The sequence below is a fragment of the Hoplias malabaricus genome, chromosome 4 (genome assembly GCF_029633855.1).
Source record: "Hoplias malabaricus isolate fHopMal1 chromosome 4, fHopMal1.hap1, whole genome shotgun sequence".
Classification (NCBI taxonomy): Eukaryota; Metazoa; Chordata; class Actinopteri; order Characiformes; family Erythrinidae; genus Hoplias; species Hoplias malabaricus.
Window position 1 is genome coordinate 46,388,973 of NC_089803.1, and position 16,718 is coordinate 46,405,690.

The window sequence follows — 16,718 nt, forward strand, 5'->3', positions numbered from 1 at the left end:
AAAGCTTAAGGTTATCTGAAAATAATGTGTGGGTTCTCTGAAAAATATTTGGATGTTTTAATATGGTTTCATTAAGAAACATTTAATAAGTTACATTTATTGTAGTGCAAAGTGAAAATACCCAAAATGTGTGAGACTGTCCTTTTCAACTAAGCTTTCAGTGGTATTGATTATTCCAGGAAATTGTAAGAGGAGTCATTTTCAAGGAGCCATTTGCCCATCTGAAAAATCACTTAGAGCATCGTTTTTGTGCTGGGATCAATTCTTTGGGCTTCCATCTACTGCAGGGGAAATGGAAGGAGCTAATGGCTGTCTTTGGTCCCTCCAGGGTGTGGCTATAAAGCTTTCCTGAGGGAGAATCAAACAGTGAATATTAATGCTTCTCTCATAGATGGCATAAGGCATATCCTGTCTCTCTGTCCTGGTGTTTGTCATCTTGGCTGTGACACACTCAGTACTTCTAAATTATGTACTTGTAAAAACAGTAAACTACATAATCCCATGGCATTTATTTAATTTAATTCAGAAAAATAAACAATACTGTTGACTGGATCATTAACATGCTAAATAGCATTTTAAGCAAATGCTAAAAATACTAACACAAAAATTATATATATTTACATTGAAAAGAATGTATATGAAGTGTCACTTCTACACATCTTTTATTTAAAACAAGCATGTATGTGAATGGATATTGAAGTGCATCCATACTTGTAGCAATACTTGTTTCATACTTATTTGGCTCAGAAGACTAGCTATAGTTTACAAACCAATAGAGGGATAATATGGACCCATGAGTGCAGAGGACTAGAAGATTTATTTATGCCTGGAAGTAGACTTACCATAGTGATTACATGTCTAGGCTCTCTACTTATGGGTTATTGATTGATATTGTCTTACAGAACCTAAGCCATAATGCATTATTGCAAGGCTTAAAGGAAGAAATTAAATTTAATGAAATTCTCTTCATCTTCTTTTGTATACTAATCTTTCAGTGTATTTGCTCTGTCATATTGGCCAATGAATATGCATTTATTATTATTATTATTATTATTATTATTATTTAGCTATTTTATTATGGTTTGTCTTATGCCAGTTCTTTCCCAATTTTGTTTTTAAGATTACAGAAGCTTTCATGTCCTTTGTAATACTTTAACAAATTTTTGCCTTTTACCTTTTAATAATGTGAGTAAATATATGAGCTCATTTTATTTACAGACAACTTATATGTCTAGTTGTGCACTCAGCCATGAATATGTAAAACTAAGCCTCCCTTTACTTCTGTGTAATACTGTTTTTTTTTTTATATTTGTAGGCAGAGCTCTTCTCAGTCTACCATCAAGCAATCAACTCCCTCCACTCCCTACTCCCCACCCCATCCTCCCAAGTCTTGATTTCATTGTTTGGTGTGTGGCAGTAACCCTGACTCCTGTTCTGTGTATGGCACTGGTAGAATTCACTGTGAAAGCACACTATCAGTGAATTACCATAGGGCCATAAACAGAGCAGAGAAAGAACCACAGGACTGCTTACCAGCTATCTTCTCTAAACATGTACATATTTAAGATTGCAGTTGAATGTCCTGCTTCTTTGCCCATTTTGGCACTAGCACATTTTTGCTTCTGTATATATCTTTTGAGCAATTATGTGTAGTGCCAATATAGGACAAGATAAAAAAAGCAGCAATATGTTGGCTTTCTTTAGTTCTTAGTATCTTAATGTGTGCATTTTAAGCAAAGGACTAGAGAACCCTAAACTTATTGATCTTTTTTCAAACCATTTTTATTATTCTTTGTAACCTGAGACATGACCTCTGCTGAGATGAAACAAGTAGGGCTGCTAAGAAAAAAGGACATTGTAAGAGAGCTGAAAACATTAAACACATTCTTCCCTTTGTACACTGGGGGAGAGGATTTACAATAGGCTTTGCAATGTGATGGACATATGACATCCTACCTACAACTAACCATCAAGTTTAGCAGTGTCATAAGCAAAACAGATCAAATGTGCAAAAAAATAGAATTCTGGGCCAAATGTAAATAAGAAGTGGATGCAATGATGTGCAAATAATTTAAATTATATATTTAATAGAAAACTGTACAAATACATTATTTCAAATGTTAAAATGAGTAAATGTTATTGTTGTTGTTGTTGATTTTTTTTTTTATGTATGCCAATGTTCCAAGAAAGGTTAGGACAAGGCAGCAAATGACAGGTAAAGTTGTGTAATTCTACAAAAATAAATTAGGTTAAATGGCAACAGGTCATTGACTTGCTGGGGTCAAGCATCTCAGATCTCAAAGAGCATCTAAGTGAGGCTTAGAAATTCAGAATTAAAGTTTCAGAGAAGGCAGAAAAAAACTGCATTAAAAACTGAAAATGTAAATCACTTCAGGGACTCAAAACCATTGTTTGTGAACAGCTTTCATCCAAAAATGCAAGTTAAAACTATCATTTAAAGACAAAACAGGATTCAGAAATGGCACTGCTTTCTCTGAGCTTTAAGAGTGGTGCTGTCTCCTCTTGGCATCTCATTTATGATGGAAAACTAGAAAAAATGTCCTGTGGTCTGGCAGACAAAATTTGAAATTTGTTCTGGAAATCATCCTCTGGGCTGAAGAAGAGAATGAAAATTCAGCTTGTTAAAGATGTACAGTTCAAAAGACAGCAGTTAGTGCAAACAGCATATAATTTCATTGCATAATATATATTCTCTGTAATGGAGACATTAATCAGCTGAAATCTTATATAAAGCAAGAATGGAAAAACATATCACTTTTGAAACTACAGCAACTAGTCTCCTCAGTCCCAATAGTTAAAAAAAATTGTCATTTGTAAACTTGCACATTTTCCAGCTTTTTAGAAACATGTTACTAGCATAAAAAAGATTGGCAAAAGGTTTTAAAAAAGCTAAGTTTGTAGTATTGAATTAAATTCAGGGTTTATATGCACATCATTGCATTATGTTTTTATTTACATTTTGCACCCCTCCCAGCTTTTTTGGAAATAGGGTCTGTATTTAGCTCCACTAATTTAGATCTTGAGAAATGTGCGTTTTTTTTTTTCAAAAATATGAATAGTTTTTTTTTAAATAGCTTATTTATCTTGTCTCAGCATGCCAAGTGGTGCACCTTCTCAAAAACTGCTCAGAGCTGAAAAAGTTTGTCCAGTCCTATTCAAACTTAACACTGATTGGTCCAAGTCAGAAATAACTCAACTTCACTCCAGAAAATGCAAGTTAATATCTCACTGCTGGGGCCTTTATAATTTAGCAGCACTTGGCACTGATTTTCATGTTGCTGCTACAGATGCATCCCATTCTACTGGCATTCTCTGTTGAGATTTTACAAGCAGTGCATTCACATAAAAAGCAGTTAGTTAATTTAGATAGAAGAAGAAATTAGAAGTTTTGTCTATTCCTATCTTTAAACATGTAACATAAAGGTATATAAATATAAAATTTTATTTTGTGACATACATAAAAAGCTCAGTCTAAACATAAAATATCAAAATCTGCAAGAGATGCAAAGGTCACATCAAAACCTCATGCACTAGCACCATGCTCTCTGGTGGTGTTTGGCAATGGTAGAACTCACACTGGTGAAGTAAAGGATCCGGTGGTTCTAGACTTGCCAACTACTGCTTTAGTGCTCTAGCCCACTGCTCAGTGTCTCCCTCCATATTCATGATAAAAACATTTAGAATGAATAGCTTAGAAACCAGACATCTTAGTAAAATGCATATTTTTTCTCACTAAGTCCTACATGTGTTTGGATGATGTTGTTTGGATGATGAAATTTATATTTTTATTTTTAATATGTTTCCAAATTAGTAGGTGAATGTACTGAAACTTTGAGTGAGTGACTGGAGATTGTGAAGGTTGATGTGGATCCAAGCCTTCCTCCTGCACATCTCAGTCACAGAGCTCCATACCATCTATACCAAATTTGTGTACACTAAAGCAGTCAGACAGAAGTCAACTAAAATATCAGTGTATTAGTGTCTGATTTTTCAGCCAGATAAAAAATTTGTTGTTGTTGTTATCCAGCCATGGCCAATATCTATATATTCAGTTAAACCTAAGCTATAATTTCAACAATACAATGCTTGCAGATCCTTATTCATTCATTATCATTAATACTGAGGGAGGAGGAAAGTGTTTTGGTTTTTTTATTTTTTTTTTATAACCAGCAGAATATGTGGGTCAGTGGCTGCTAATGTAGGTGAAAGAAGGATCTGCAGATTAAACCGGTTTTATCTGCTTTTGCCTAAATCCAGGGTACACACTGCAGCCACAAGGCTTGAACCATCAACTACTGACTGGATATATGCTTTTATTTCTTTGCCTATGTATGTAATAAGAAAGGTGCATTGCTGAAACTCGAATAAACTGTAATTGCTCTCTGGGAAATCTGTTGCTGTGACCTTCTCCAAATGGGAATCACAGCTCATATTACCCCAACCCCACCACCACCATTCCCCAACACTGACTATGAAGATGGAAATGTAGGTAATACTGAAAAGAGACTTGCTGTAAGCAGAATAATGAAGGGTTTTCCATGGATAAATGGAAAATAATAACTGGTACATAGGTTGTACGAGTACATAGGTTGCTTGAATTTTAAACTTAACAAATTGGATGTTGGGTGGAACGGTGGTGCAGCAGGTAGTGTCGTAATCACACAGCTCCAGGAACCTGGAGGTTGTGGGTTCAAGTCCTGCTCTTGGTGACTGTCTGTGAGGAGTTGGTGTGTTCTCTTTTTGTCCGCGTGGGTTTCCTCCGGGTACTCCGGTTTCCTGCCACAGTCCAAAAACCGGGGGATTGGTGACTGAAAAGTGTCCGTAGGTGTGTGTGTGTGTGTGTGTGTTTGTTGTCCTGTGAAGGACTGGCATCCCCTCCTGCTTTGTGCCCAGTAGGCTCTGGATCCACTGCGACCCTATACTGGATTAGCAGTTACAGACAATGAATGAATGAAAATCGCTGTTGAGCTATTGTTAAACAGATGCTATTTTACTCATACAGAGTGAAACAGCACTTCATTTTCATGAAAAGTCTATGCATGAACAATATGCCAGCTAACCCTTAATTTAGGCTACCTACAAATTTGAAAGAAAATACTTATCTAATCTAATGCAAAAAAATCAGTGTTTCTGTAAGTATAAAATGTTTTAAGAATTAAAGTTCTGGTTAATAGCCATCAAAATCAAAAAGTAAGATTGAATTATGAATTTGTGTTTTCACAGTACCTTCACACAACATAATGAAGTATTCAAAATCACAGTCAAATGGAAATTTGCAGGGTGAAACCTTTCAGCATTTGGTACATACATTATATGGAAATTTGAGTGGCATATAAAAATACAGCACCCTTTAACTGATATGTATAATGCTGCAGTGAAAAGAAAAAAATACAACCCCATTTCTAGAAAAGTTGGGATGCTGAGCAAAATGTAAATGAGAGAATGCATTGATCTATATAGATGAAACCCTATATTTAATGGAAAATCAAACAAAGACAATATTTAATATTACTCTTGTTTGACAAATATTTGCCCCTTTTTAATTTGATGCCAGCAACCTGTTCCTAAAAATGTTGGCACAGGGGAAGACTGGTAAATCTGTGCAATGCTAAAAACATAAATGAGCAGTGAGTAATAGCAATAGATCAGTGACACTACTAGGTTTAAAAAGAGCATCTTACAGAGGCAGAGTCTTTCAGAAATAAAAACGGGGAGGGACTTTGAAAAACTGCATGGGCAAAGAGAATAGCATTTTTCAATTTATATTGAGTATTTGAGGATTTCATCATGTATGGCATATAATACCATTAAAAGTTTCAGAGAATCCAAAGAAATCTCTGTATGCAAAGTACAAGGCTCAGTAGTATTGATGGTTGTGGTCTTTGGGCCCTCAGGCAGCAATGAATTATAATCTGACCCTGAATTAAAATCTGTTTATATAGTGAAAATCACTGCATGGTTTCAGAAACTCTTCCTATATGTAAGCACAGTTTGTCACTGCATCCACAAAGGCAAGTTAAAACTCACATATGCAAAGATGAAACCTTATAGAAACAGCATCCAGAAATGCCACAGCTTTCTTTGGGCTAGAACTCATTTAAGACAGACTTGGAGGCAAAGTGGAAGTGTCTGACACATCAAAATTTGATTAATAAAAAAAAATGTGCTTCGTTAATGATAGCATTATCAGGGTATTCAAAGGTGTGTATGTCACTCATACTATATATAATATATACAGGGTTTGGAGTAACATGCTGGTCATCCAGTCAATTTCTTATTCCCCCTCAGTTCTCAAATGTTTACATAGTTTAGTCAAAAAGTGAGATTATGCATCACAGTGGTAAACATGTTAAAATAAATATAGTGTGGATGGAAATGTGGATGTACTTAAAGTTAGTGTATTTTTTGCAAGCATAAATGAGGTGAGGATATTTTGTTTTACAATTTTCAAAGTTTCATCAGTTTCATTTTTTTTTATTCTTCCCACTGTCCAAAAGTTCATCCAGGACTATAATAGTACATTACATAATGGCTAGGTTAGACATATTTATTTCATTATTCCTTTCTTTAATGAAGTGCATTAACTTAAAATTTCATATATGCTATAGCACATTTCATGAAGGCTATTTAAGCGTCATGTACTTTCGGTCAATTACATTTACTATGTTTCATTTAAACTTAAAATAATATTTTTCAGAGACTTTATTCTGTTTTCAAAATTCTGGGTAAAGCCTGAGTGCCATGCATGTAGCAAGCTTACTGTTGTCAGGCATCACTGACCCCCAGCAAAGACTGGGTCCTGCTTAAGTATAGTGTCATGCAGCTCCGTGTCACAGCAGAGGCTCAGTGCCACTGTGAAACTGACTTGAGCCACGGCTCCGTGCTATTCCCTATAATGCAAATTGCAGGCTTTTATTTTAAGCTTCCTCAAAGGCAGCAATCTTGTGCACCTGCTTCACAGGCAGTAGAGCATGTGTTATTCCACTCTGTATTATACTGTCTCAGAGCATTATGTCATTGTGCATTTTCTTCAGAGGCAGCAATCATAAAAATACCTGGAATCATTGGGCGCAAGGCGGGAATACACCCCGGAGGGGGCGCCAGTCCTTCAGAGGGCAACACAGACACACACACATTCACTCACACCTATGGACAATTTTGAGTCACCAATCCACCTACCAACATGTGTTTTTGGACTGTGGGAGGAAACCAGATCACCCGGAGGAAACCCAAGCGGACACAGGGAGAACACACCAACTCCTCACATACAGTCACCCGGAGCGGGAATCGAACCCACAACCTCCAGGTCCCTGGAGCTGTGTGATTGCGACACTACCTGCTGTGCTACCATTTTGAGCAGTGATATTTTCAGTGCACATTTTCCAGGCTTGTAGGGTTTGATACCCAGAGTAAATGGAACAGGAACTCAGCTTGAGTTATTTAAAATGTATATATATTTTTTATTGCAAACAGAGAGGACAAATAAGTTTACTTATCATTAAATATAAAAAAATTGTGAATGAGGTATCTAGGTGTTTTTGGTTTTGTTTTACGTCAATATAGAAATACAAATGAAAAACAAAAACTACAGAGTATAACAAAAAAATCCTCCTGTATCCATCCATCCATCCATTATCCACCGCTTAGCCGGGTCCGGGTCGTGGGGGAAGCAGTCGGAGCAAAGGAACCCAGATCTCCCTCTCCCCAGCCACCGCCTCCAGCTCCTCCGGGGGTATACAGAGGCGTTCCCAGGCCAGTCGTGACATGTAGTCTCTCCAGCGTGTTCTTGGTCTGCCCCAGGGCCCGGAACACCTCACCAGGAAGGCGTCCAGGAGGCATTCGAACCAGATGCCCGAACCACCTCAACTGGCTCCTCTCGACGTGGAGGAGCAGCAGCTCCACTCCGAGTCTCTCCCGGATGTCCGAGCTCCTAACCCTGTCTCTAAGGGAAAGTCCATACACCCTGCGGAGAAAACTCATTTCAGCCACTTGTACCCGCGATCTCGTTCTTTCGGTCACTACCCAAAGCTCGTGACCATAGGTGAGGGTTGGGATGTAGATTGAACAGTAAATCGAGAGCTTTGCTTTTCTGCTCAGCTCTCTTCACCACAACGGACCAGTACAGAGCCTGCATTCTTGCTGACACTGCACCAATCTGCCTGTCAATCCACATTTCCCTCACTCGTGAACAAGACCTCTAGGTATTTAAACTCCTCCACTTGAGGCAGGATCTCACTTCCAACATGGAGAGAGCACTCCACCCTTTTCCGACTGAGTACCATGGACTTGAACTTGGAGGTGCTGATCCTCATCCCTACCACTTCACACTCGGCTGCAAACTGGTCCAGCAAGACCAAATCATCCGCAAAAAGCAGACATGGAATCCTGAGACCACCAAACCGGACACCTTTCGCCGAGAAATTCTGTCCATGACAGTTATGAACAGAACCAGTGACAACGGGCAACCCTGATGGAGTCCAACTCCGACTGAAAACCAGTCGGACTTACTGCCAGCCATACGTACATACATACAAAAGACGTGCTGGTGGGTTTGAGAAGATCTTTGAAGTATTCCTTCCACCGCCTAATGACGTCCCCAGTCAAGGTCAATAGTTCCCCACCCTCACCATATACAGTGTTGGTGGAAAACCGCTTTCCCCTCCTGAGTCGCCTGAAGGTTTGCCAGAAACTTCTTGGAGGCGACCGAAAGTCGTTTTCCATGTTCTCACTGAACTCCTCCCACACCTCCCAACCAGGCTCGATAGGACTCTATCTTCAGCTCGACAGCCCTGGGTGCGGGGATTGCCACCCCGACAGGCACCGACAACCTTGCAGCCACAGCTCCGTTCAGCCGCCTCAACAATGGAGGTCCGGAACATGGCCCACTCTGACTCAATGTCACCAGCCTCCCCCGGGATGCAGTCAAAGCTCTACCGCATGTGGGAGTTGAAGATCTTTCTGACAGGTTCCTCTGCCAAAAGGTTCCCAGCAAACCCTCAGCACACGTTTGGGCCTGCCAGGTCTGTCTGGCATCCCCCCCCGCCACCTGATCCAACTCACCACAAGGTGGTGATCAGTTGACAGCTCAGCGCCTCTCTTCACCCGAGTGTCCAGAACATATGGTCGCAGGTCCGATGATACGACTATAAAGTTGATCATCGAAATGCGGCCTATGGTGTCCTGATGCCAGGTGTACTAGTGGACACCCTTATGCTGTGACGGGCACAGAAATCCAATAACTGAACACCACTCGGGTTCAGATCAGCGGGGCTGTTCCTCCCAATCACGCCCCCTCCAGGTCTCACTGTCATTACCCACGTGAGCGTTGAAGTCCTCCAGCAGAACAATGGAGTCCCCAGAATGAGTGTTCTCCAGCACCCCCTCTAGGGTCCCCAAGAAGGCATGGTACTCTGAACAGCTGTTTGGTGCATAAGCACAAACAACAGTCAGAGCCCTTTCCCCAACCCGAAGGCGCAGGGAAATTACCCTCTCGTCCACTGGGGTAAACCCCAACGTACAGGCGCTAAGCCCGGGGGCTATGAGTAAGCCCACTCCTGCCTTACACCTCTCACCCTGGGCAACTCCAGAGTGAAAGAGCATCCAGCCCCTCTCAAGTAGATTGGTTCCAGAGCCCATACTGTGTGTCGAGGTGAGCCCAACTATATCTAGCCGGTACCTCTCAACCTCGCACACCAGCTCAGGCTCTTTTCCCACCAGAGAGGTTACGTTCCATGTTCCAAAAGCCAGTTTCAGTAACCGTGGATCAGAACGCCAGGGCTCCGGCGTCCACCCGATCCACAATGCACCAGACCCGGATTACTACCTCTCCCACAGGTGGTGGGCCCATGGGAGAATCCTCCTGTATATTAATTTTAAATATTAAAAAAATATATATTTCTAACAAGATACCATGCTTATGGTCTTCCCTCAATATTAAATATTCAAAAGCTTGTTAATATTTAGTCTGATATAAAAGTTAACCAGATAGCACAAGTAATTTTTTTTTAGTTTACACAACAGGTTAGAACTGCAACCCTCAAATGGATTAAGTGGAAAAGATGATGATGACTGTAGAATAAATATTTTAATACTGGAATCACCTAAAATGGAATCTGTCATTTTATCATGTAACGTTGATACTAAACTGTAAATACGGTTACGATTATAAATAATTTATTTTACTAATTTTCTACTTTTTTACTTTTAGTACTTTTCCATTTTACTTGTTAGGTTTTATTATACCACTAACAATATTCCTTGTAATATTTCTGAACCCAGTTATAGAAAGCAATATTTCTGCATTAGATGTTAGGAAGATTGTATGTTTTTTTTTTTTAATGTCCAAACATTTGCCTGTTAGATCTGGCCAAACTTCACTTGGATTGCTACCTTTGGGAAAAAAAAATACAGCAGTTAAAATAAAAAGGAGATGGTGATGTATTCAAATAATTATCACATCCCTGAATTTAGAATGTTATTTGCTTAAAATGCAAAAATGGTATGGGAATATTTTTCTCCCAAAGGCTCTAGGAATCTTTTTAGTATACAGCATCTTCACAAATGTTGCCACCTGTAACATCCTGTCTCGCCATGTTTCTCTTCAGTGCAGATAATGTTGTTTTGCTCGTTCTTAAACAAATGCCAGCTACATCAATGCCAGCTCCTATGTGGCACTGCATTATGGCTGTTCCAGCACCAGTTTATTGCACAGCTGCTCTAGTTATCATACAGTAAATAATTTATAATGTGGGATATGTTATGGAATAATAATTATTCTAGTATGGCTGCTCTCCCAGTTCCTGCAGTCTCTTCTTCTTCAGTCCATCTTTCATCATATCTTGTTGTCTTCCAATCCTGACATTGAGCTTTTCCTAAAAGCTCTGTTGTAAAAACTGGAGTGCAATCCATTGCCCAAATATAAATGTTAATTAACTTACCTCCCAATGGGGCTGCTCTACAGCTGTTATCTACTGATTATGCTTATTTTAAATTGTGTACAAATATAGCTCACATAGGTGATATTCATCAAAGTAATTTTTGTTAGCTGTTACAAACATATCTATTCCCTCCTCTAATGGATTAAGAAAAAAAGCAATGAAAAACCATACATATTTTCGCAAGACAAGATTCCTGCAATACTAAGAATGTTTAAATTACCTTTGTAGAATTTTGTTCAAATACATTCTATAACTAAATATAAAATTGTTGCATTTGCAAAGCTTCAAATTTAATTACACAAAACATGAAAATGTCAGAAATGATTACTTTTAATAAAATAGGCTGTACAAACATTTAATCTGGCTCAAAAATTCACTGGTTTGAGTGCCAGTACAAGACTGATAGAGCGATAAAATCTGGTAGGACTTAGCATGTGTGTAAGGGGGAGGGGTGGCAATCTGTACATATGAGTGTATGTGTGTCCACATTTGTGGGAGGGTTGGAATCATGGGGTGTGTATTAAGAAACGATTAGTAGAGATTAAAGCTGTGCTTCAGAGGTCTGTGACGCTCCACATTTTAGGAATGACTTCCTGTGGAGATAGGGTGCTTAGGTTTAGGAAAATGGCTAAGGAGCTAAAGTCAGTTCTTTAGAATTGCTGCAGTGGGAGGATTTCAGTTCAACAACTATGATTTTATGAAGAACAGTAACTCTGTACAAACACACACACACACACACACACTTGATGAATGGACCAGTATTACTTGGAATAAAATCTTTTTACATTAACTTCGTTTGAAAGTTAAGAAGTTTGCGCATCAATTACTACTTGGAGATACATGTTTTCTTTGTATAGTGACAATATATATTCTGCAACTGTGCTGTGTTCGCTCAAATTTTTGTTGAAAAAAAAAACTCATGCTCAATTTACCTGGGATCCTTGATCTTTATGCTGTATCCAAACTTAATTATAATCAGCCATGTTTGCCCTAATATTTGACCAAGGGTATTACTCATTTATTCATTCTTTCATTATCTGTAAGCACTTATCCAGTTCAGGGTCACGGTGGGTCCAGAGGCTACCTGGAATCATTGGGCGCCAGGCAGGAATACACCCTGGAGGAGGCGCCAGTCCTTCACAGGGCCACACACACACACACACACACAAACACATTTTTGAGTCTCCAATCCACCAACCAACGTGTGTTTTTGGACTGTGGGTGGAAACCGGAGCACTCTCATGCAGACACAAGGAGAACTCACCAACTCCTCCAAGGGTATTAGCACAAGAGATTTCATTGGAAGTAAAAAGGCCTTGATATAAGGAAGAAAAGGATCATAAATTTTTTATTACCCAAGTATTGTTAAAAGATACTGAAATACTTGATTGAAGCAATGCATTCATTCAATGCACCACAATAACAAACAGCAGTAATTCATGTATAATTTTGACTGAACTGTTAAAAATCAGAATTTCATCATAATAGTCCTATAAAATCCTGTATTTTGACAATGACCACGGCATAAACAATCACAAATAATAAATCATGGATTGCACCTGGTGATCTGGACCTAGAGACATAAATTTATAATGTGTAAAGTAATATGCAAAGGTTTTAGGAATGTTTAAGGCTTATTTAAAAAATAATTACACAAGCTCTCTTTAACCATACGTCTGAAGATTTAAATTAGTATTAATAAAAAACAGAATTATTATTATTAATATGTATTTTCAATGTAATAATTGTTCTGAATTTTCTTTACATTATATATATTAAAAAATGTGTACAGAAAATTGCCATTCAATATGTATTCTCTTGCTCCCTTTACACGGATCCCTCTATTTGATGTTAAGCACTTTAGAAGGTAAAATATCTCTTAAAATATTATTTTTAAACTATTGCATTTTTGGCCCTGGTCCATCCTTTTGCATTATGACATTCTGCAGTCCTTTTTGGACATGAACTCAATGCCATGTTTATTTATTTATTTATATTTGTATCATTATTTTACAGTTTTCTTTACCAAATTGCAGATTTTTTAAATGTGATGCCATTGCTGATTTCAGATTAGACTGTTCACCTCTTTAATTATTTCAGAATACTTGTTTAAATATAATATACAATACAATATTATATATAACAATTTATACAACTTAGTTTTTAACATGTAATAGCTTGCATATCACTAAAGAAGTGTTTAATTAAAACTTGATGTACTGTTAAAACCTATGTAACAATTGCATTATTACAAAGTATATGATCATATAAAGTATTGATGATGCTGTTTATTAGGGGTTTATATGCCAAGTTAAGCTGTATAGTACACTCCATTTGCAATGTATTAGGGAATATAATCAGCCAGTATTAATGATTATATATCTTAATTTACATAATACTGGAGTTCTCTCGATCTAACCAAACATAACCAATAGCACAGACAGAATAAATCAAGGTTAGATCCTCAGAAAGTATGCCGATAAAGTCCCACTAATCTGGAGCTAGTGACGCATGCGTGCGCTGCCAGCTGCCACCATAAATCATATACACATAAACCCAGATATATGAAAACAGTTTCCCATGTCTGCTGCTCATTTCAGTATATACGTGGACATCCAAAGTCAGACAAGGAATTTATTTTTTACATGTGTGTTGTTTTCCTGCAGTTATAATCTACATGCAACATTTGGATGTCCTGTGACACCTCATGAATTTAGGTCTGTGTACATGTTTTTCTCCTATCCTCCACAACAGAAGGGCAAGAGCCTTAAATCCAGGCTTTCACAAAAGGGGGGTGGATCACAGCTTATGATGCAACAAACTTGTCATCATTTGATAAGATCCTATCCAAATTGAATACAGGTAAATATGAAATCTGGACTGAGGGTGGAATAATATATAAATTATTTGAACCATACTTCATTAGGACATTTTCTGACAGAAAAGAAAACCCAAATAAACAAAAACAGTTTAAGATGCCTTAAATATGAAACAAAAAGAATATTAAGCATAAAAACATAACATGTTTTGGCAGAAGTCATTTTAATTCCATAGACCATTTTAAAGTATGTCTGTATATCAACCTCTCATATTAATATTAATGTCGCATTCGGAAAGGAAAAACCAACAAACAAACAATTTTTTGTCTGTAAATCTGTGCGTGACATATGTGGATTTTCACTCCACTACCCCAACAATGTAAAGATTTAGGATTAAATGAGTTTACTCTAAAAACCCAAGTCAATATTCTAAACCATAACAAATGGTAGCATGATGAACAGACCATAATATTATAAAAACTCAGATTATATGGGCAACAGAAATACTTTAAATGAACTATAGTAAAATTGTTGTAGGGCATTTTGCTGTCAATACTAAATTTTTTGGAAAAAACTATCTAAAATTTCATCTGGGTATCAATGGGTGATGCAGCTAACCTTAATATTTAATTAAACACTGTGACCATGTATATGATTTGACACCAAAACATTAAATATTACAAAGCTAGTTTAAATATCTTAAAGACACTTACAACTAAAAGTTACTGTTAGAAAATGACTGAGATGCTCAATGTGATATGATTTAAGCATAGCAAACTTTGCTCACAAAATGTACATTAAAGAAATAAAGATGGCTAATGAACAAATATCACACATCTCTAAAACTCTGCTTAGGGCTAATGCAAAATAAAAAAATATATATACATTTATTCAGGTACTACCCCTGTCAAACTGAATTTGGTCCATTTATTTACTCTTTGAAGAAATGTAGGCAAAAAACATCACTTGCAAAACATTAATTAAAAAAAAAATTCTAAAGAATAATTTGATAACATCAGAACTTTAAACTCCTGCAAATGTTAAAAATATAATTTTTGATCTATACACACATCTTATGAATATTGTTCAATCTCATTGACTGCTTCATTTTTTTGTTTGGAAAGGCAGAAATTTCTATTCAAAATACTTGCAGATATGTCACTGTTCTAAGGTCACAACTTCCACAGCCTGTCCATCCAGTGTTACAGTGTTGTCAATGCGTGTGGCAACAGGAGCCATGGCAACCTGAACAGGCCGACTTCCCTGGGTCAAGCTAGTAACTACAGTCTGATACATACTGACCGGAATCTGGACTAGACCTAAAAAAAATAAAAATAAAAGCAGAAGTGTTAAAAAAAATAGAGTTAAATATATGAGTGTTCAAACTAAATGAGTGCTGTGTTGCATTATGGAATTTTATCCTTACCATTATTATTTTTATATTACAAATGTAGTACGAAAAATATGTCAATGTGTTGCTTGGTGAGCTCCTAACATTCTATTCAATTGCTATTAAAATTGTACAGTTTGTAAGAATATTTTAAATTATTATTATTATTTTTATAAACCCTAAAAATTCTAGGTATGTCCAAAATCCGTTTTATTTCAGTTACTCTAAAATAGTACATTATATTTTATAGTGAAATAATGAATAGTAGCAGTTATTTCCATCATAAGCAAACAACACATTCAGTTTTCTGACAAATAAGCCAGACCTCAGAGAGCATAAGAGGGAATGGCATATAAGTAGTCATGTTGCATGTTGTTTTCTGAGCCCACAATGTAGGGGGGGAGAGGGATGATGCAATATAGAGCAGTGGGCCGGGCTACTCTGCTGCAGTGCAGTCCCAAACAATGGAGCAATTGAGCCACCCACACCCTGCTCTGGCAAACATGGTTGTTCTTTTCCTGGTAAGAGAAAGCATCCCAAACACCTTACCAATCAGATTCTCGCTCTTTAATTAGTATGATTGCAGTGGTTAATGTGAGGCTTGGTTATAAGTTGAAGGACCTCTATTTTTTTTTTTTTGGTTAATTAACACAATATTAAGGGCTGTTGAGAGGCAAACAGAGAGAAACTAAGAGAGGAACATCAGCCCCAGTCACTTTAGACAACCCCCTTCAAAGCTTCAGTACTCCATGTCTATTTTAGTGACTGGGTGTATAAATTCAAAATGATACAATGCTTTCAGTTGGCTGCAGTCTCACATTTTCATCTAAATAATTGAAAAACTTAAACTTGCTTTAAGAGAGAAAATTTACTCCAGAAAAGCCTGTTTCATATTCTTCTAAACCAGAAGAAATTCTTACCTGCCATGTTATTATATCTCTAAAATCCTACAGTTATCCCAAACAATCATTAGTTCGAGCAGATTGTTCACTTAGCTTTATTTCATAGATCTTTCCTTTGTATGAGTCAACTGCCTTGGAATCCTGGTTTTAAAATTTCACGTATGATAATAATTCCACTGTCATTTACAATAACACAACTAAAAAAATAAAGATACAGTTACCCAACCCCATTGTGGTTTCTATATATTGCCATTTGGCATAAGAAATTAAATTGAGAGTTTAGATGGAAGCCTAAGACAACAAAAGCAAAGGAGAGCAGACAAATCTGAAAAAGTTTAGTAACTAAGAAATAAAATAAAATACATGCAGTATGTTCTGTATCATTCTCAATTTTTTTATTTTAATATTTATTTCATATTTGTTAAAGTTTCTTTTCTATATATAATTTTTACTTAAAAAAGGTGAAAATAGTATATATTCAGGCCTCTTCTCCATCATGAAAGGAGGGCCAAAGAATGTAGCATTAAATATTACAAGGTTGTGTTCCCACAGTGACAGTATAGTGTTTTTATGAATGAAGAAGCAGAATGCATTATAACATAACTCAAGACCATTTCTGTAGAGTGTTAGAACCTAATTTTTATACTGC

At 37.1% G+C, this 16,718-nt stretch overlaps 1 protein-coding gene across 5 annotated transcripts in view; it reads right to left on the bottom strand.

Annotated features, from left to right (window-relative positions):
• Window positions 1-214: 214 nt before the first annotated feature.
• Window positions 215-16,718, bottom strand: part of nrf1 (nuclear respiratory factor 1) — an 81,896-nt gene continuing 65,392 nt past the window's right edge. For 4 of the 5 annotated variants that reach the window (XM_066669040.1, XM_066669038.1, XM_066669042.1 and 1 more), the window contains one exon: window positions 13,141-15,096. In XM_066669040.1, the coding sequence (XP_066525137.1) occupies window positions 14,936-15,096 (161 nt within the window). In that variant the 3' untranslated portion in view covers window positions 13,141-14,935. Of the gene's footprint in view, window positions 349-13,140; window positions 15,097-16,718 lie in introns of those variants that run through there. The other variant, XM_066669039.1, reaches the window with a different exon arrangement.